The sequence below is a fragment of the Pogona vitticeps genome, chromosome 5 (genome assembly GCF_051106095.1).
Source record: "Pogona vitticeps strain Pit_001003342236 chromosome 5, PviZW2.1, whole genome shotgun sequence".
Lineage (NCBI taxonomy): Eukaryota > Metazoa > Chordata > Lepidosauria > Squamata > Agamidae > Pogona > Pogona vitticeps.
This window is the reverse complement of record NC_135787.1, coordinates 104894877-104917996: the sequence shown is the minus strand read 5'-3', so window position 1 is coordinate 104917996 and position 23120 is coordinate 104894877. Positions and strand designations below refer to the sequence as shown.

The window sequence follows — 23120 nt, the reverse complement described above, 5'->3', positions numbered from 1 at the left end:
GAATTTATGGAAAATACAGACCCAGGTCTGTTGAACCTCCTTTCATCTTAAAACACATGCAGTACTTCCCTGAGACTGGACACCTCTGCACTACAGGGGAGGATTGACGCTGGTGGGTAATCTGGATTTCAGCCATGCCTTCCCTACCACTACTCTTTGACACAGCCTTTTGTTCATGCATTTTATTCATGTCTTGCCTTTCCCTCAACAGTGGGTCCAAGGTTATCTTAATGAATTTCCAAAGGAGAATCAGCATTCCTAGATCACAGTATGGAAGCCACTGTTCTGTGGAAACAGATGTAGGGCTTTCAAATCTTTGAGAGCCTGGCAAACCGCAGAGAATTACCACTTGATCAAAGTTGCTCTGGAACCACATAATTAATTATGTGCTGCCGAACTGATGTTGGCTTATAGCAACCCTTTTGAGGATTTCCTAAATATGAACTACTCAAAAGTGGTTTAACCATAGCCTCCTTCTGGTAGCCCTCTGGGATCCCACAGCTTGCAAAAGGTCACGTGGGCTCTTCTTCTACAGGACACAGTGGGACACGGAGCTTGCTGTCACAAGATCCACAGCAGGTGCTCCAACCTACTGACCTCTCCAGCCAGCACCGCCTGAGAAGGTAAGGCTAAACCTAGTGAGTGTACAGTGGTGCCTCGCAAGATGAATGCCTTGCCGGATGAAAAACTCGCAAGACAAATGGTTTTGGCGATGGAGTTGATGACTCGCAAGATGAATGTTCCTATGGCCTTGCTTTGCAAGACGAATGCTTTCCATTTTTTGTTCCTGCCTCATGTTTGCTGCTTTTTAAATGTTTTTCTATGATGTTTAAAAAGTTAACAAATGTTGATTTACATTTTTGAAATCATCTGCACTATATGTATGGCTTTGAAGAGCACTTAATAAACCCTTTGTAAACCAAATGTGACTTTGTTCTGACATTTTTTGCCCATAGGAATGCATTAATTAGATTTTAGTACATTTCTATGGGAAAACGCATTTTGCAAGACAAATTTTTTGCAAAATGACATTAACCGCAGAACGAATTAAATTCATCTTTTGAGGCACCACTGTATATTAATAGCTTTGAAATTACAAATTGTGACACTTATCTGTATGTTAATTAGGGGGAATAATGGGGACATAATAATGGTTCTTTTCCAAAACAGGGTAAAAATGGATTTTAAAAATCAACAACAAAGTTATTGAAAAATATGCATAGTAAGGAATTGCTGCACACCCCCAGTGTCCATTTTTTTTTCCAAACCCAGGTCTACTTTTGGACACAACTTGCTTATTTCTCCTTTCACCAGCTGCCACCAGTGGATCTTTATCCACACTTTACCAATAACGTTACATAGACATGTGTTGTCAAATATAATTGATTATTTATTATTTGGTTGCTGAATCACAAAAGTAGGTTCATAGATGTTTATTATGTTCCACTCATTCAACTTGGATATTAAACACATTTCTTTCTTTGTATTGCTTCACATCAATCACTGGATCTAATGACTATCTATCTATTTTATTACACTTCTATCCTTTAACTATTCTTTAACACATCAACCAACTACACCAACTTTCCAATCTCTCGCATAAACCTTCAAAACCTCCTCTCCCCTTCTCTATCAGTCTCCAACTGTCTCTCCCTGTCCCCTTGACTCCACCCTCCTGTCCTCTCATAGGCTCCTCACATTCTGTCGACCACTGGATCCTCTCGGCCCTTCTTTTGTGTTTTAACTTTACTAAATGAGCAGCTATCTTGCTGCAATTGGATACTACACAATGATAACAGCTAGCTATTCCTAACCAAATTCTTACGCTTATTTCTCCTGGCTGTTCTAGTAACAGAGTAAGGCTGATTACTACTCCCTCTAAGTTATACTGGGGTACACCCATTCCTTCCCAATATTGCAATTCATGTTTTTCATTGTCCCCTTCTTTTATGGCATATAGGACAATATTTTCTTTTCTATAGTACGGTTTAATCATGTTAACATGTACCACTCTTCGGCCTTCCTCTTCTTCCTCCTGAATTATGTAATTCACCGCTCTCATTTTAGAGATTACCCTAAAAGGACCTGCCCAATTTAATTGCAGTTTGTTCCCTTTTGTAGGTTTTAATATTAGGACCTCATCTCCAGGATTAAATGATCTTTCTCTGGCCTTTTTGTAATACCATGGTTTCTGCTTTTCTTGCTGTCTCTGCAAATTTTCTGATGCTAGCTTCAGAGATTGCTGCAAGGAGTTCATCAGAGTATCTAGGTACTGGATCACTGTTTCAGGATCTTGTTTCCTCTGTTCTTCCCCATTTTGTCTTAGTAGATCAAAGGGTCCCTACACTTTCCTCCCAAGTAACAATTCAAAAGGGCTGAATCCAGTTCTTTCCTGGGGTACAGACCTATAAGCGTATAATAAGGGTTGTAATCTCTGATCCCAATCATGGGGATTTGATGTTATATACACCCGGATCATTCACATTAGGGTCCCATTAAGTTTTTCCACCAAACTGTTTGTTTGTGGAGATATGGGGATGATGTTATATGATTAATGCCACAAAGTTCCCACAGCCTTTTCATTAATTTGGATGCAAATGATGTTCCCAAATCCGTGATAATCTCAGAAGCAAGGCCCATGCGACATATATAATTCACTAAAGTCTTTGCTATTCATTTTGTTTCTATATTTCCCAATGGAATGGCTTCTGGAAATCTAGTGGCATGATCTATTATTGTTAATATGAATCTGTTTCCCCTTCTGGTCACTTTAGGCAAGGGTCCTGCAATATCCAGGCCAATGCATTGAAATGGGGTTGATATGATCAGTAAAGGGAACTGCTTAGCTTTTGTTTTATCATTGCCCGTACCCTGCCTTTGACATACATCGCCGCTTTGACAGTATGATTTTATTTGCTTCCCCATTCCTGGCCAGTAGAAATTCTGAGCTATTCTCTGCTTTGTGCGTGTAATTCCGAAATGAGCAGCAAAGGGGACTTTATGTCCCTTTTCCATTATCCCTTCCCTGTATTTAAAAGGGATCACCAGTTGTTTGTGAACATTTTTCCCTCCCCTCTGAGGATTTATTAAGACCTTTCTATATAACAGCCCTTTTCCACACAGAACCCTTCAGGGCTTTCAGGGGTTAGTGTTCCTTCTCTGGCCGACTCAAAGCATTGGTGTAATGTAAAATCTTGTCTTTGCTCTTCTTTAAATGCATTTTCATGAGGATTCCTTATAACTACCACCTCAGCTGTTTTATTGTCTTTATTTCCTCCTTTATTTTCATTAGGGATCTCACAATTTTCTTCAAGTTTTTCTTTTTTTTCTATCTGGGAGTGAGTAGTGATTAAAACACTCTTTACATGCTCAGATAGATCTTACCCAATCAAACAGGGAGCAGGAAGTTAATTCATGAGGGCTACCTTCCACATTCCATTCCACCCTTGATATTTCATTGTTATTTGGGCCATGGTTAGAGTAATTAATTCAGTTCCAATCCCTTTTATGGTTACATATTTATTTCTCACAATATTTTCCTGAGGGATAATATCAGGATGACACAAAGTCACCTCAGAACAGGAGTCTCTCAACGCTAGATATTTTGTATCATTTATATAAATGTTTTCACCAGAACACTGAAGCAGTTCTTGGTTACTTTCAATAAATAGCATTGGCCTGCTGCTGCCACCACTTATGTCATGCACCCCCAGTGTCCTTAGGTTTTTTTTCAAACCCAGGTCCACCTTTAGACATGACATTTACCAATAATGTTGCATAGAAATGTGTTGTCAAATGTAACTGGATATTTATTATTTGGTTGCTGAATCACACAAGTAGATTCATAGATGTTTTATTATGTTGCACTCATTAAACTTGGATATTAAACACATTTCTTTCTTTGCATTACTTCACATCAATCACTGGAATAAGATCTAATGACTATCTATTTTATTATACTTCTGTCCTTTAACTATTCTTTAACACATCAACCAACTACACCAACTTTCCAATCCCTCTCATAAACCTTCAAAACCTCCTCTCTCCTTCTCTCTCAGCCTCCAACTCTCTCTCTGACTCCGCCCTCCTGTCCTCTCATAGGCTCCAGCTCTAGAGCTCCACATGATGGACAGGTGGGACATGGGCATTCTGCCACAGTAACATGCTACTTTGAGAAAGTAACAACCAACACTTTCACAAAATCATATTAGCTACATTCACAAGTATAATGCATATAGCACAACATTTGAAGGCAAAACATTATGTTTAAATCAACTCCTTAACATGAGGCAATTTGTTTCCAAATGTTGTGCTATATGCATTATACTTTCAAAAATATATGATTCTGGCCATCACTTTTTAAGAATAACATACCAGAATCTAAATTATATGGGAGTAGATTTAGCTCAAATCTTAAGAGCAATCTCTTTATTTCAAGAGCGGTTTAATAATGGATTGACTTGCAGTACTGGTACTGTCTGGAAGGGTCAGAGAACATCTGAGAAAGCAAGATTGCTTCCAGTGAGGTAAGGTCACATCCATCAAGAGAAAGTCAGGGTTGGCAATTTCAGTTTTCAGCTCAGGGAGGCAAGGTCTGTCAGGACCCTGGACAGATCATTATGGCAGGAGCAGGCTGGAATTCACCCAGGAGAGCAGTTGTCTCTCAGAGCAGAGGTTTCATGAGGACTGGCTTATCTGCATCTCCTGTTTAAGTTCACACTACTTGGGGTGGGGGAGGACTATGTTTCTTAAACAGATGTTGACCAATTCTGTAGCCAATTGTCCCTGAGGTTTGGGGAGAGTACAGATGGCATCAGACAGATGCCCTCTGAGTTCACGAAAGCTGCTGAAGTCATATTATTCAATCTTGAAAGGCTCCAGAATAGTGGTTAAGGAAGATTGAGTTGAATGCACAACCTATGCCATGTGAGTGAAAAATATTGTTGTAGCTCATTTATATACATTGTGTTAAGCACATTAAAATGAAAACCGGTCTAGTGCATTGGTGCCAGAAACTGCTAGATTCATATGTAGTTCTCCTCTGGGCTGAAACATTGAATTGCACATGACATCTTCTTCATGGAACAACCTTCTAGATTGACTGCCTCCACCCAGGATGACAACTGGATCCTTCTGGGAAGGAAGCAGCATGCTCCCTCTGAACTTTGCTTCTACTTTAAGGTCTTGCTGAGTTTCTGTCAGTTCAGTTTATTGTTACAGTTTTAGACCATTCATACAGCAAAAACAAGTCTGTACAAATTTCCAAAATTCCAAATATTCCATAAAAACATTTAGCATCAAAAGATAATTTAAAATCTAATATTGAGTTAGTGTAGAATTTCCATGTCTTTCTGTCATTTTCCTACACCTCTGATTATCCTTTCACCCCAATTTCTGTCTTATGCTTTCACCCTAACTTTTGGTTTGCACTCCTGTTCTTTGATCTTGGCTTCTGGCTAGTCCTGACTTGGTCTTTGGTCTCACATTTTTATTGGTCCTGTGATTCTTGGCTTACCCCAGTATGTCAAACTCTGTACCCATTATGAAGTCCTTAGATCACATGTGGCTTCAAATCAGTTCTTGGGAGCATGGATAGGGTCATTAACTGGTCTGAGGCAAACCAATATTCTCTAAGCTTCACCACTATGTCATCTCTCCCATGATTTGCAATATGAGGTAGGAATAGCCTATTATATGAGGTTGCAGTAGTTCTAGTATTCGCTAAGCTGAGATAGCTGCCTCCACCAGCAGAATGGTTGGGGTGGTGAAACTACTGCAAAACAGCATCTATGGCTCCTCCATGCACCATCAAAAGATGCCTTGGCCTTGGTGCCTTATTCTATGTCACTCCATTTGGTTCCAATGATGCTGGTCAGCTTCTTCATTAGGACTTCACATATAGGTGACTTGTTGGGGGGACCTCTCCACTGTGCCTTGTCCCTGAGGAATCTCTTCTGTGCATGATGGAGGACAGCACAGTACAGCAGTGACCCCATCCTCCCCGCCCCATGGAGGGGGCTAATTCATTTCCTAGCTCAGGTAATGGGAAAACGTGTGCAGCACTTGCAACATTGAGATACTGTGCAGCAAGTTATATCATACTCGCATAAAAAATATCAACACATTAATGGTACTTTGAGTAATGAAGGCCAGAATCCTGTTGGCATTTGAGTAAGACTTGTGTAACTTGCTGCAGCTAATTGGCATTAACTCATAAGATCCCAGGACATGTTTCTGTCATGAGACTGCTCATGTACCTGAACATACAATCGAAATGCGCCCCAATATTCAATTAGCTACAATTAGCTGTATTAACTTAAGCAAGCCTTCTGTGAATGCCAATGGGATATTGGCCAATAGTATACAAAACAATACAGTTGCATTCCCCCGGTGCTGCTTTTTTACGATGGGTTGGATCCAAGGTTCCCACTAAACTGGGCACATGCGCACGCATGGCTCCACTTCCCTCTGTGCAGCTGTCTTTCAAGCAAATATGCTCAGCTTTGTATCTGTGTAGTTCAATCCTATCTCTGTTCCAGTGGGTGCTGGAAAAAAGACTCCCTGACCTTAAATTTGCTTGCAGGCAAGCAGACACAGAGATGCAGACTTAGGATAATCTGAATAGTTAGTACTAAAGAGGCAATTTTCCCTGTTCCTACAAAACTTGCATATTTAGGAAAAACATTATCAGTATTTCCATTTACAAGTAAAATAGGATTGCCTAAAATATTTTGCATTGATGTTCACATTCTCAGACAATATTTGACCTCACCAGAAGAAAAGAATTATGGGAAATTACACTAAATATATCCCAAAGTGTAATAGAAGGGACGGGAATAAATTAATCAATAAGTCAATGTGAAAGAAAATCAAACAGAAGAGAACATCTGGACAAATATGCTACTTGCTTGTAAGAAAACAAAGTATTTCCCTCATGCCGAGGAACAGAAAGTTTATTTCATCACCAGTTTCAAATTAAAGCTTAAAGAAACCTTCATTTCATGAGGTTAAATATTAATCTTATGTCCACTGAACTTAACTTAAAATAATAATCCTCACAAAGAACTACTGCAATTTCAAGTAATTACAATGCTAAATGCAATTATATTTAACCAGATGAGGATCTCGCTATAGTTTAAATTCCCTATAGTGTCATTTCATGTTATATTTGAACAATTCCTCAATAAAAATGTCAAATACAGAATGAGTTGAGTTCCTCCAAGGACAGACTTGGAACATTTCCAATATAAATGTGTAGCCAAGGAATCTCAACCAAAGGAGGAGGGGAGAATAAAGCTCATGCGGCTAAAGGAGAAATAAAATATTTAACAAGAAAGATGGGGAGTACATAACCTATTAACTCTATGATTTCTAATCAAAAAGGAAAAAAAAATATTTCAGGTGTTTGTTTATGAGAAAATTTTAGTCCACAACGGCAACATTAGTGGAAAATAGGTCATGAGAGAAAGTAGTGATGGGTGAGATGGAGGGTCCTGGGCAACATACCCTCTAATTTTCAGTCCCACTGGGCAGGGCTCTGCCTCCCCCTCGCATAAATTCACCCCTACAGTATGTGTGCACACGGCCGGAACCAAAGGGGTTGAATGTGATTGCTGTGTGGAGGAGGAAGAGAGCTGCGTGGAGGAAGATGGAGTTGTGTGCCTGCCTGGCTTAGAGGGCACCTTGGTCCTGGGTGAACTAGTTCTTTTGTCGTCCTTTTCCCCAACATGAAAGTACTGCACTACCACCGTATCAATCCTCAAAAGGCAAACATGTTTGCCAAGTACTGCTTCATTTATTTCTGGCAAGTCCTTAACAAAATGACTTACGATTAAAACATTATTTAACATTTAAACCACTGATGAACCGTCTTCCACAACATAAGTTACATTGGATGGAAATGCTTGTAAGCTTGTGAGATGCCGCATACCTGCAGAACTATACAGTCTTTGTAGGACACTCAAAATGGTAGTTTATTGCAGCCAGGGTGGGTAAAAATTAATGACTTTTTTAAAAAATCAATTTAATTTAAATCATGATTTAATTTTTTTAAAAAATCATGTTTTTTAAATTTAATCAAAAAAAATCCAATTTTAAAAATTTAAATCTGCCCTGATTGTAGCATCCTTAGATTGAGCGACAGCTTGGTAGAAAAGGCTAATGAAAGTGTATTCAGTACTGATATAGGACTAAACATTTCTCTCTATGCCATCTAAAAGCAAATCAGCAACAAAGCTTAAGGAGCAGCTTTCAGTGGCTGAAATCCTGTTGCTTAGCGTAGTCACAACAGAGTAGGCCATTGAATCCCCAGTGGGGATTTGGTGCATCAACTCTTCATAAGTTCCATTGGTTCAAATGGAGTTACTTAAGTTGTGACTTACACAGCAACGTACTATGCTAAGCAATAGGATTTCAGCCATTATGTGTTTGCTATAATTCTGTACTACATGGGAGGCCACGAATATGTGAGGAAGTCCTATGCCTGCATCCTAAACTATGCTCTTAAGGTTTCCTTACATATAAACTTTTGCTCAAGTTTATCTAATGAACAAAGGACAAATGAGACAATGAAACCTCAATAATGTATCTTTCAAAAGCAAATGATACAGTTTTTAATGCAAAAGGGAACCTAAATCATCCTGTCTAAAATCAGGCCAGTGCTGGAGGCTTTGGCATCTCAAGATCTGAGAAAGGGTTCGTCTCACCTTAAAGGTTTGGAACCCACTGCCGCCCATGTTTGTATCATGAGCTGCCTCTGGCTGAAAGATCACACGAAAGCAACAGGGATAAGTGAAATGCATACTGAAATAAAAATGGGGAGAATGCATAGAGGCAGCACACATACATGCTCATTTATCCGTTCATAACTCCCATTCCTGCTTATTATCAAGCTAAATGTCAACTGCATCCACAAAGAAGATCAGAAGTGGAATTGCCACTGATATTTAGAGCAAATTGTGATTTCCGTCCCTTACCAAACCTCTGAAGTACTTTGAGGGAGTTTCAATAAAACCAGCATAAAGTGGTGTGCTTGTCCATGTGAGAGGAAAAGCTGTGGGAACATCTCTAGTCACTCACTGAATTTTTTGCACTCATATTTCACTGATAATATGGATGTTCCTCTTGGGGAAACCCAAAAGATTCTCAACATGACCAGGTGGGTTTTGCCACCCACATGGCAAAATATAAACATATCTGAATGAACCCTATGTTGTTTTTTTAAAATTGCATTCACTGGGTTGAATTTCCCACCCTTGTTCCCTCATCCTTCCAGACCTCAATGTCAGACAGTGGTCCAAAAGGGGCTGCTATGGTGTAGACTGCCAGAGTTTCATCCCACAGTAGCATATATTAAGGATATGGAGGACCTGCGGTTGGCAGCAGGGTTAGGGAGGCCTGCTTCTGCTTGCTTACTTGGACATGCCTATATTTGGACCTAACCCGTTAATCTTAAGCGTGCTTTTAGACCATGTTCAAAAACATTTCAATATACACAGTTTTAAAATACAGTATATTAATTCCAGCTGGCAGTTGATATATCCACTTACTCACTATGAGATAGGTTTTAGTAATTATAATCATGTGCTACAAGTCAATTCTTATTTTATTTTTATTTATTTTATTAGATTTATACATCGCTCATCTAGACGAATGGTCTACTCTGGGCGGCATTACAAAATTTAAAAACAATAGGATTGTGACTTATGGCAACCCTTTTCAGGGTTTTCCAGGCAGAAGATGCTCAGAAGTGGTTTCTATACCCTTCTTCTGGGGGTCACCTGGGACTGTGCAGCTTGCCCAAGGCCACACAGGCTGAGTCTACTCACAGGAGGCACAGTGGGGAACTCAACTCCCAATCACTGGCTCAGCAGGCAGATACCTAAACCACTGAGCTATCCAGCCAGCTTAAGTTTTAGTGGATACTAAATCTATTCATCTACTATCAGCACTGAAGTGTAGGTGAATTGTAAGGGCTGAGCTCCAAAATCAGGAAATTTCAAAACCTCTTGACACCGAGAAGTTAACACTTGATATTGCTGAAGGTTGCTGAATGATCAATCTTACGTCTCCTAATTCTGATTTTGCGTGTTTCAGAAAAAACATGTCACACAGGATATTTAAAAGAACAATGCCAGTTTTTCTACTTGTTTCTATGAGGAACCAAGTTTAAAATCTCACATCAAAACCAGCCAATGGATGGTTTCTACTCTACATCTAAACAATTATTCTGCAATGAGCATCAGTGCAACAGACAATGCAAAGTTGAAAGAAATTCTTTCTTAATCTCCAGTCACACTGAGTGCAGACTGGCATCAGTGGGAAATTCCTATGGGGTCAGTTCAGATACCCCACTGCTTTAAAAAAGAATATTTTAAAGCAGAATGGTAAAAAAATCAGTGAAACGGGCCTATCCTGCACAAACGGAAGTGCCTTTCCTTTGCATAGTTGTATTTTTGGATCCCAGCCAGTATGTGTTGTTATCATTCTTTTTTTTTTAAAAGACATTTCTGACAGGTGAATTTGCTGTAACAGAAATTCTCAAGCATTAACCATAACACAAGACTAATATTGGGTCACAAAGAGTTGAACACGACTTAACGACTAAGCAACAAAAACGTAGTTAGCTTGTTTAAAAGGCTGTAGCGCTTTATCCAAAGAAATACTATTTGATATTGCTCCCAAATCATGTTGCCTCTCCACCTCCATGATGCGTTGATTAAGAGCTTGGTTTGCAGCATCATATCCCAAAAATATTATATTGCCCTCCAAAAATCCATAAGATCTAAGATTGGCTTGTAGAACTTCCTTCCAATCAATAAATTTGCTCCGTCATAATAACTCACCAAGGCAGTTGTGTCCATCGTGAGCCAACATGAATCCGTCATAGCACGTACACCTATAATTGCCTGGAATATTGATGCATTCATGTACGCAGCCTCCATTGTAGAAGTCATTTTCACACTCATCAATATCTAAGAAAAAGAAAGAAGGGGAAAAATCCTCTAATATTATTTTTACTAGCAAAAAGCAATGCCAGCCAAGAACTTTGTACACATTGCACACTATTCTACATGGAATATTTTGCTGTTTGGGGCAACATTTCAATTTTTCAAAAGTGCATCAAATTCACTGTCATAATGCAAATCTAACCAGAAATCATATCTACATTTGGCTACATGAGAAACAGATATCAATACAAAGTGTATTCCTGAAGTGGCCTGGCGTTTATGGCACCAGAACAATTCTTACATAACTTTCAGATCTGACAAATCACTGTGATAGTAGCAAGATTCCTGTCAAATCTACTCAGAGTGGACTTGCAAAGGTGCAAAACCTGTACGTGCGAGGCATAAACACCACGAAGAACCAGAGAACAATAGTTTGAGTGCTTCTCACTGATTGTAACTCAGGATCCATTCAGCAGTAGACAAATCCTTTCCATAAAACTCCTTTCATCATTAGATAATTTGCCAGACCACTTTAAATAAAATGCCTTAGGTTTTAAATGGTAAGCTCCTTATGATAGGGACATGTCTTTCATATCCTGTGAACAGAATCTATGCCTATACCTTTTTCATCTATTGTGATCTAAACAGTAATTTTACTTAGCTGTGTGTGTCTAGAAACCCCCCTTCACTGATTGCTGCCTTGTCGTGGCGAAGGGGCTTGAGTAATTCAGGGAAGCTATGGACTATGCTGTGCAGGGACACCCAAGACGGACAGGTCATAGTGAAGAGTTCTGATTAAACATGATCCACCTGGAGCAGGAACTGGCAAGCCACTCCAGTATCTTTGCCAAGAAAACTCCATGGACAGAAACAAAAGGCTAAAAATATGATGCTGGAAGATGGGCCCCTCAGGTCGGAAGGCATCTAACATGCTACTGAGGAAGAGTGGAGGACAAAATACAAGTAGCTCCAGAGATAATGAAGTGGTTGGGACAAAGCCGAAAGGACGCTCAGCTGTGGACGTGCCTGGAAGTGAAAGGAAAGTCTGATGCTGCAAAGAAGAATACTGCATAGGAACCTGGAATGTAAGATCTATGAACCTTGGTAAGCTGGATGTGGTCAAACAGGAGATGGCAAGAATAATCATTGACATCCTGGGCGTCAGTGAACTAAAATGGACAAGAATAGGCAAATTCAATTCAGACGATTATCATATCTACTATTGTGGGTAAGAATGCCAAATCTCAAAAATGATAGAATGATTTCAATATGAATCCAAGGCAGACCTTTCAACATTACAGTAATCCAAGTTTATGCACCAACCACCAATGCTGAAGAGGCTGAAATTGACCAATTCTATGAAGACTTACAACACCTTCTAGAACTGACACCAAAGAAAGATGTTATTTCATTATAAGGGACTTGAATGCTAAAGTAGGGAGTCAAGAGATAAAAGGAACAACAGGCCTGGCATGCTCTGGTCCATGGGGTCACGAAGGGTCGAACACGACTTAACGACTATGCAACAACAAAATCTAGAAACCAGCCCTAAATTGCCATGTTTGTACCTTCCTTCCTTTCAGTAAAGACCAAATATTTGTGTCGAATGACCAATTATTGTTCTGTTATTATTCTTACACGTTTTTTTCTTCTTTGCAAGAAAAACCTCTGTGTTTCATTCAACCATGTGAGCAAAAGACTTTAACCTTTTCTATCAGGATGTTAGTGCTAAGAGGATGCTACTTTCCTCAGGTCCATACTTCTTATGTGAATGTAAGGAATATCAAAGTATATATGCAAATATATATGTACGCATAAACATTAATGTGTAGTAAATAAGCAGTAAATGTGACCGATAGAAACTGAAGAATAATTTATTATCATGCATATTTAAGATATTAATAAACCCTCAAGTGCAGATATATTTAGTTATTACATGTAAAAGGAAAACAGTACACTTCTTCCTTGAGTTGAATAGGTCCCAGAAGCACAGTTTTGGTTATATATGTTTTTTTTTTCCAATAAATAAATATCTATCCCAATAAATATCCCAGTCAAGAGCAGATCCACTGAATTAACTGCCACTGATTAGAGGCAATTTCAGGGTTCATGCAACTAGTACACAAAGCGACAAAATCCCCTGCAGACAGAAATTATCTAAGGAAGCCACTACCCAGCACTGATTTGCTGCTGATGCTGACATCATCACCACTGCACACATGGAGCTGGGTAATTTCAATCAGTGCATTATTGCTATCTGAACTAAGCACTGAGGGACTGTCCTTACATGGTAGAGATAATTTTTCAGTAACAATAAAAAAGAAGGCCCAAATCCAATAGTGTACAGTGGTGCCTCGCTTAGCGATCGCTCTGTTGAGCGATGAATTCGCATAGCGAGGGGGTCCGGGCCATCGCTGGAGCATTCGCTCAGCGATAGCCCCATGGCGTTTCTTCGCTGTGCGACGATCGCTAAGCGATTCGCTTAGCGATTTTCGCACAACGAAGCAGGGGAGAACAGCTGATCGGCGGTTCCAAAATGGCCACTGCAACTTTTCCCGCCGCGCCCTCGAAGTAACGCCATGGGGCCATCGCTGAGCGAATGCTCCAGCGATGGCCCGGACCCCCTCGCTATGCGAATTCATCGCTCAACGGAGCGATCGCTTACCGAGGGCGCGAAAATGGCTGCCCCTATGTAGAAGCTTCGCTCAACGGTAAGTTTAGGGCCCACTGGAACGCATTAAACCAAGTTTAATGCGTTTTAATGGATTTTTTTGTTCCGTTGAGCGATGTTTCCCATAGCGAGGGTTAATCCGGAACAGATTAACCTCGCTATGCGAGGCACCACTGTACTTCTGCTGAATCTCCCTATTTCTCAACTCTCATCCAATCCAACCACTATAAAATCCTTCTTTGGAGGACTGAGAAACCCTTTGAACCAGGATTTTTGCAGCCATGGAGGACTGCAGCAGTAGGAAGAGAGAAAGGAAATATCCACTGGTAATGTTACCAAAGTGTACACTGGCATCACAACACCACATAGATATTATGGTAAGGGTTTCAAGCAGATGTAGCAGCAAAGAATATCCACAGTCCATATTGCATTAGTGAAAGAGAAAATCTGTATTCAGCATGTAAAGTAACTACTTTGTAAAAATTACTATTTGCAGAGTTTCAGAAATTGTTTCAGCCACAGAAATGGAGATGCATGAAGAAACGTGTTCACTTATTTATTACTTGTCTATCCCCCCAGTACTCCTATGAGCAACAAGACTCTCCTCCCCATTTCATCTCTGTCATGCAGGTCAGATTGAGAATGTGGAACTGTTTGAACGTGACACTATCAGCTGCACAGACGAGTAGAATTTGGACACTAGTCCAATACTCTATCCACTATATATTACCCAAGACAGGATGTGTGGGGTAAAAGACACCCAAATGCATCTGTTATAACATGCCACCATTTTGCTTATTCAACATGTGCAAAGACACAGCCTGAGAAAGTTTACAATCATTTGATTTTGTTTGTTGGTTTTAATTTTTACCTGTAATGGAATCTCTAAGGGCAACAGTCAGAGCAACCCACAAGAATAACAAGCAATAATGTTAAACTACAGTCTAGACTCCTCTACCCAAAGCATTGTCTCTGAGCTTGCCTGACGACAGACCTTCAAGCCCAAGCCTTATTTGGCTAGAATGTATGTTTTTCTTTCATTCTATGCCCTTTTACAATTAGATCTGGAACTAATTTAGGAAGCATAAATTGCAATTGACTTTCAATAATTTATGCTCTTGAACCTCTGTAGAAATGCAGCCATCAAGAAGCTGTCTGCCTGCATAAATCTTAAACATCTTTTCATCTAAATCGGCTATCCAATTGCAAAATATAGCACTTGGGGAAATCATATACTGCAGAGTCTAGGTACTAAAATGGCTTGAAATGTAATGTTTTCATTGCTGATATGTCAGTATTTGGCTACATGGAAGTATTTATTCAGACATCTGAAGGGAATAGATACGCCCCAACAATGTTGAAAGAACAGAACTTGAAATATACGATGTGTCAGTAAAGAAGTACTGGAGAGGAAATAAAACCAGCTTTGCTTGAAGACATGGAAATGTAATGAACAAGCTATATTAATGCATATACAACAATCCATAACCTACATTTTTAATACTCATCTCAGAACACATCTGGATGGCTTTTCTGTGTAAGAGTTAATTAGGATAGTCATTCTATTCAAGTAGTTGCAGTCAATTAATTCTACCCATTTTGACTGGTTAATTGATTCAGTATTACATATAAATACAAATATTAACTCAAAGGAAAAAAAGAACTCTTGCTTCATCTTAAAGGTGATGCATCCATGAGTCAGAATAACTACAGTTTTAGAGCAGACATTTTGTTCTGTGCAATACAGAAAGGGGAATGCCTCCTAAAAGATCATGTCTCTATATTTTTGGAAATACCTGAATTAGAAATAATCAAAACTGTGGGTCAGTCAGCTAGGCCTTATTTATTGTATTAACATAGTTTAACCAACTACTATATATATTTGAGTATAAGCCTAATTTTTCAGCACAATTGTTTTGCTAAAAAAGGACTCCCCTCGGCTTATACTTGAGTCAGTGTCAAAATTACATGTTCTCCCCTGCAGTGCGGGTGTTCTCCAGGCTCCCCCGCTCATCTATGGGCACCTGCAGCCTCTGTGGGTCTGATGATCCAGGTTAAGTACACTGCATTTCCATTTCCAGGACACTCCCATCCTCCTCCTCCTGCATATTCTATGTACCCACCTTCCTCCTCCCACCTTCCTCCTCCATCCTCCATCTCCCTCCATCTTGTTACGCAGCTGTAGAGCAGTATATAAGTGCAGCATCTGGTATGAGTTCTCCCTCCGTAGGCAGTGAAGTGTGTCTCGCAGCTCAGAAGGGCAGTATCTTCCAAAACATTCACCCTACTGATGCCTCAATTAATGTAATTTTATTGCTATCTATTTTTATTTTTGAAATTTACCAGTAGCTGCTGCATTTTCCACCCATCATAATACTATGTTCTTAAAACCAAATAATGCTCAATGTTCAAGGTACATTTAAACTAAGCTAGAGAAAGATGTCTTAAACTGTTACTGAGATATGAACCTATGGCTCTTCATAAGTATGTGGTTGGGTTTGCTAGAAGTCTGTTTGAAAGTGGGAGGTTCTGCTGTATGTTAAACAATGCAGGGAAACCACAAAGTCCGTTTCAAAAGTGGTTCACAACTCCTGGAGGCTTTCAGGCATGACAGTATTTTATTTTGTTTTGGCTTTGGCAGGGAAGTTTGGGAGTCCAGGGACTTTGCTTGTTCATCTCAGTCAATTGTAGTCCAAAACATTTAGAGACCAGGGGACCTGTATAGGCTTCCCTATACATGGGTACAATTTCTTTTACAACACTACAGTGGAGTTTGTGTTCTTCCCAATGCTCAATTCATGTACATTCGAGGAATTAGACCATCTTTAGGCAAACATTTTTTCCCAAAATTGATATATTTACTACAAAGAGATTAACCAAATAAAGTTTGAAGTTGGTCAAATACAGTACTTAAACCAATTAAAGGATTATTTTATTAAAATTAAATTGCACTGTATGTGATGGCATCATCTGTATTGATGCTTTGGTAAAATACTATAATAAATACGTACATTATGAGTTAGAAGTTAGAAGTTAGAAGTTAGAAGTTAGAAGTTAGAAGTTAGAAGTTAGAAGTTAGAAGTTAGAAGTTAGAAGTTAGAAGTTAGAAGTTAGAAGAAGAAGAAGAAGAAGAAGAAGAAGAAGAAGAAGAAGAAGAAGAAGAAGAAGAAATAAACCTCTCACTTAATGTAATTGCAATTGACCTATTACTGTAGATGTATTTCTCTGGAAAGGTTTATTTCAGCTCATCGTATATCTTGTGTTAGATGTGTCTGTCTTCAGAGTTATGCACCAATTTCTGATATTCAACAACAGAACAGTGAAAGAAATCCTAATTTACAGAAAAGCATGATGTTGTAACTTGATTTCCTCCATCTCATTTAATTTTTTTTTAAATCACCATCCATCTTGCATAGTCTTTGGCGGAATTTATCCAAGGTCTAAAAATATGTTGAAAGGAAAATATTTACTTAGAAGACTGGCTGCTTACATAACCGGTTGTTTTATGTGATTTTTCTCAGTTCAGACAATGAACAATCATTTATTTATCTTAGCTAACATTACATACCTTGATCCTACATACAAGATCCCAGCATTACCTGATCTAAACCAATAAAACTTTACCACCTTATTCATAGCATCAGTGACTCAGGGGATATACTCCTGGTAAAGCCACATAGCAGAGGACTTCTCTCTGTTTGCTAACATTTAGCAGTTTTGCAGATCGAAATTAATACGACACCAAACTATGTCTGCTCTGATGTAAGTGAAATGTTTAGGTTGTTTATGCTACTTGTTTGAGACACTTCTATCTTAACATGTGAACAGTCTTGGAAAGGGACCTGCACGACTTCTGGCCTACTCCAAACATCTAGGAAGACAGAGACCAACCTTGCCCGCTGCTTACCTGAGCTACAGGGCATGGGGGAGGGTAAGTTGAGACTGTACATATAGTTGTGGCTGCTGAATTCTCCAGAAACTGATTGATCTAAGTTTTAATGCGGTGAGAGTAGCTCGGGAGACACAACCATTCCAGATTGTCCTAGTCTTCCTAGTTCCAACCTCAAAATCATTTAGTGTTATTTTAAGCAGTACAAATATGAACCATTCAGCTGCAGAAAGTCTTGATTCTCCTTATATTTCCTGAACACATTTGATGGACAATGTATCTGGGTCGTACTGAGTCTTCACCTTGAATTGCAATCTGAACTTGAAGAAAGGTTACTACATTTTTTATTTATTCATGCATTAGATTTGAGACTCCATCTCTGACACAAACAATCTATCTGCTTGATAGCAAGGTCTATCTGATTTCTCATGAAACAAAGAAGACCACTCATGAACCCATTAGTTTCCCTTCTTCCCTGTGCTGAAAATACAGGTCCATATATAAAACACTGCTTTTGTTAAGATGAAAATGCATTTTGCCTCTGAACGTTAGCCTTGCAACTGACATGATTTTGGGGGGGGGGAAAAATCAATTAAAGACACTCCATATGCCTCTTTGTTTTTATTGCTTTCCAGTTCTCATGATGTTTTCAAGATGCTAGTGCCTGAGGAAACTGTAAAAATGTTTAAAAGGCCTGAGGATTGTTTCTGGAGACAAGGTCAAGGGTGAACAATGGGAATAGAAGAGCCCAAGAAGAAAAGCCTGACGTTCATTAGAGCAAGAGTAAAGGTACAAGTGCAACGTTTTCTGGGAGTGTGTGTTGGATTGCTTAAATGAAAGCCTGATTAAAAAGGAAAAAGAGGCAGGAAGCCTTGTTAATTATTATTAATACTGTTAATAGCAAGACTTGAATAATTGTTTTATCAGAAATTACAGCCTTTACAAGTGGTTGCATTGCTTTTTTGCCCCTCTAGGTATGGGTGGGTGGGCACACAAACAAACACACAAAACAGAGTTGAGGTGATGCAGCAAACAATGTCTTCTGTAGTACATGAAAGGGTATGTTATATTTGTTAGGCTTTATAAAATAACACCAGACTCTGGGTTTTGGTATTTCTCTCTAAATAGACATACTTTTATATATATATGGTGATCCGAAGTCACTTCCAATCCCAGCTCAGCAATATTTCGAAACTAACAAAATATCTCTTTTTTATAATAAGTATTGTGTGTGTAGAGATCTAGTCATATTGAATCAGGAGCCATGGAAGATTTTTTTACTTTTATTGTAACAGTGCCATCAAGAACAAAACTTAAATTTCCCGACTGACGGTAATAACAACCACTCATACAAACAACAAGGATGCTATTGGTTTGGGGGCTCTTTAAGCTGGCCTTATGATTGCAGCCATTGAGTAAGCCCCTAATTGCTAAAGCACTCAAGCCAGCCAGCAACAAAGCAACACGAAAGGACAGCAATACAGTGGGGTCTTGACTTGAGAACTTAATCCGTATTGGAAGGCGGTTCTCAAGTCAAAATGTTCTCAGGTCAAATCTGCATTTCCCATAGGAATGCATTGAAAACCTTTTGATCCGTATCTGCTCTTTTCCGTCCATAGAAACTAATGCTATTCCGCCTTCGGCCACTAGAGGGGGATATTTTGTTTCTTTTTTTCTTAGGTCAAGAAAGGTTCAGGGAAGGCAGGGAAAATACAGTCCAGGCAGTACAGTACCAGGCAGTCCGAAGACCGTCTCCCAATCCACTCTCTAAACGCTGGGAGGAGTGAGGAAGCAGACAGGCACCCTTTTCGCTGGCCAACAGTTAACTGAAAGTTCACATTTTGCACTTTCCCTGCCTCCCACGTGGGTTTTTTTCAGTTCTTAACTCAAATCTAAGTACTTAAGTCAAGTCAATATTTTCCTATGAGAGTGGTTCTTAAGTCAAAATGTTCTTAACTTGAGCCGTTCTTAAGTCAAGACCCCACTGTAATTTAAAAGAGGCACACTGTGTTGATTTTTTAAAGAGCCAACATAATTAGAATCAAAATAAAGAAAAACAAAGAGAAAACAAGTGCATGGTGAAAATTGAAATGGGTTGGTCTAGGGCTTATTGAGAAAGAAGCGAAAGAAGTGACCTGCCAGAGTAAGGAAGGATCTCATGCCTCTTAGGAGGGCTACTAACTATAGGAATCCAAGAAAGAATTGGGCTTTTAACCCCTTCTGTCCCTGCTATAGTTCTGAGGAAAATTTTCAGATTCCAAATCAGATGAGCTAACCAGAGCAGAGTGGTTCTAAAAGTCTTCATAGTGATGTATGTATCAGAGGAAATACTGTCTAAAACAGTGATTTCCAACCTTGGGTCCCCAGATGTTCTTGGACTACAACTTCCAGAAATCCTGGCTAGCATAGCTAATGGTAAAGGCTTCTGTGACTTTTAGTTCAAGAACTTTTGTGGAAACCACTGGTCTAAACCAATGACAGCAAAAGGTTTCAGGAGAAACCCCTTTGTGAAGAAGAAGCATGGGGATATATAGTATTTTTGGAATATCTACCTGTGTTTTTTCCAAAGATAAACAGTGAACAAACATTGGGGGTACACTGTCACAGAACCCCAATCCCAGAGATTTCTTAAGATATAGCATATCTATTCAGTTAGGTTTGAGCTGCATCATGCTACCCAGTTTCAAACCTTATGTTTTCTAGACAGATACTTTCCCAACAACTACTTCACCAGTGCCATACAGTATTCCAAGATTCAGGATATCATCCTCTGCTCTTGCATAAGTATGTAACAAATACTCCAGATTAGAGCTCAGCTATGATATATTATATATTGTCTTTATATTAAACAGAAGATTAAGCAAACTGCTGCATTAAACTACTTTCGAAGTTTTATTCCTGAAATATTAGCGACATCTAATTTACTGTCCGGGATGCAGAGGGCTGGCGTGCTCTGGTCCATGGGGTCACGAAGAGTCAGACATGACTTAGCAATTAAACAACAACAATTTTAATATTAACATGTTACACCTCATATGTTATTTTCAAGTTCTCTCTTCCAGGTTCTGATAAGCTCAACTGAGCATCAGCTGCCGTAACATGACTTTTTAAAAGGCTATATGATATCTTTATTCTCTTTCTTTCATTTCTGTAAAGGTAAAGGTAAAGGTTCCCCTTGACAATTTTTGTCCAGTCGTGTTCGACTCTAGGGGGCAGTGCTCATCCCCGTTTCCAAGCCATAGAGCCAGCGTTTGTCCGAAGACAATCTTCCGTGGTCACATGGCCAGTGCAACTTAGACACGGAACGCTGTTACCTTCCCACCGATGTGGTCCCTATTTATCTACTTGCATTTGCGTGCTTTCGAACCGCTAGGTTGGCGGGAGCTGGGACAAGCAATGGGCGCTCACTCCGTCATGTGGTTTTGATCTTACGACTGCTGGTCTTCTGACCCTGCAGCACAGGCTTCTGCGGCTTAGCCCACAGCGCCACCACGTCCCTTCATTTCTGTACTGATTGGCAAATCCTCCTATATCACTCAACCATGCAGATGTACACACTTTTTAAAAATTATCCTTTCATATAGAATTTCACACTTCAGTGCTTCTGATGATGACCTCTACTTCAATTTTTATAATCATTTACAAACACTCTGCAACTTTTGAAAACCAAACATGAAGCAATTGCTCACTTGGGACCCTCCTACCACTTCAAGTTGTCCTCAGAGTTAGGAAGCCACCTGGCAGCAACATCAGTTAGGCATGCATGTAAAAAACAGGAACTCAAGGACTGATGTTGATGAGAGACGTTATGGGCAATTTGACAAGAAGAGTTCTAAATATCATACACATAACAGGAAAGCAAATAAAAATAGGAGGACCCTGAGTCCCCGTAGAATATTCAGTTATTTTTGCATAAGAAGTACCATGTTTCCTTGAAAATAAGACAGGGTCTTATATTAATGTTTGCTCCAAAAAACTTAGTAGGGCTTATTTTCAGGGGATGTTTTATTTTTTTCATGTACAACAATCTATATTTATTCAAATACAGTCATGTCATCTTCTTCTGGTTACTGCACAATGGTGGAGGGAGGGGTTTCACTTAACTGGGGCTTATTTTGGGGCTAGGTTTATATTACGAACATCCAGAAAAATCATACTAGCGCTTACTTTCAGGTTAGGTCTTATTTTCAGGGAAACAGGGTAGTCAACATACTAAAGCAGAATCAGTTGTACTGTACTATGTTTCCAAGATACGTGGGGTTTTTCCTAGGACTATTGGTAGTGTCTCAGAAATTCAACATTTTACTGATGGAAACAGAGACACTCCTGCAGACTAGTAATTAATATTCTCACACTGAAGACCATCACTGTACTTTTCACTTGCCTTAAGAAAAAGCTATAAGACCAATCATCATCAGCTGGCTTCTGATTTAGTTGAATGGGAACATTGCCAGCTCATTGTTAAATGTTATGAAGGCAATTATTTTTCCCATTATTTTTAAATTGACTTTTGTTACAAGATGTTTATGTTTTTATCCCTTTTGTAAGCAACTCTTGAGATCTGGAAAAGTAGCCTAACTCTTTTTTTTAAGAGCAAGGAAACAAACAAAACAAATCTTGCAGGAACTTCCATCCTAACACTAATGCACATTGCAAAAAGCTTTTTTTAATGTACAGCAATCTTTATTTCTTTGCTTGCAAAGGATGCAATGATTTCCTTTAAACATATATGGATGCACAGACATTTTAAAAAAATTACTAAAACATTTAACCTTACAAGAAACATCTCTGTTCCTTAGGATGCAACTCAAACACATTCAGGATCATTTCACATCTGGATACAGAAAAGTGTAGAAAGGAAGCCAAAACTAGCATTTTGTGTTTCTGTCCAAGGATATCTTAGAACTGCAGAGCTGGAAAGGACTCTCTGGATCATCAAGTCCAGTCCCCGATATGAGTCAGCCCCTGATAGGTCAAATGTGGTTGTGGGCAAAATGAGGCTTGAAGGAATAGGGCCCTGCAAGCCTGTTTCTGAAGCCCCAGCTCCATGCCTGCTCCTCTCATTCTCCAGATATGGCCAGGTAAAGGTAAATTGTTGCTCTGGGACATCTCCCAGAACAGTGATCATTCAACTTTTAAAGTGGCCACAGAGCCCCTTGCAACATTTAACACACTGGGAGGGCTATCTCAAATTTGCTAGTTGTGCTTCCAAGGGGCAAAATCAAAGTGGGTAACTTGCACAGTGTTAAAATTAATGCAGTGCTTATGTAGGGGTTTGGTACAGCAGGTTTGTGTTAACTGAGAAATGGTTTTAAAAGGAAGGTGGTTTCAAAAATGAAAAAAAAATCCCTTCCATACACTAGAGGCTAAAGGGTTTTTTTTTTTTTTTTAAATTGGGGGCAGGGTTATCATGGCAACCCTTTCCCCAATTCTGAGCAATAAAATGATTTTTTGAAGTCTTTTTTTATTTTAAGAAAATGAAAGTGGGCGAAGCCAAGGGGTTTGGAGCTGAAAAGATGCCCTGGTGAATATATGCATGTCTATGGGCCACATGTTGCTTACAGCTGACTAAGCATCAAATAATTTTTCAAAATCACTTCTAACTATCCCT

General features: G+C 39.3%; 1 protein-coding gene across 4 annotated transcripts in view; it reads right to left on the bottom strand.

Moving 5' to 3' along the window:
• Positions 1 to 23120, bottom strand: part of SCUBE1 (signal peptide, CUB domain and EGF like domain containing 1) — a 280077-nt gene that overhangs the window by 205999 nt on the left and 50958 nt on the right. For all 4 annotated transcript variants that reach the window (XM_073000829.2, XM_078394214.1, XM_073000830.2 and 1 more), the window contains exon 3: positions 10845 to 10973. In XM_073000829.2, coding sequence (XP_072856930.2) covers positions 10845 to 10973 — 129 coding nt within the window. The remainder of the gene's footprint in view (positions 1 to 10844; positions 10974 to 23120) is intronic.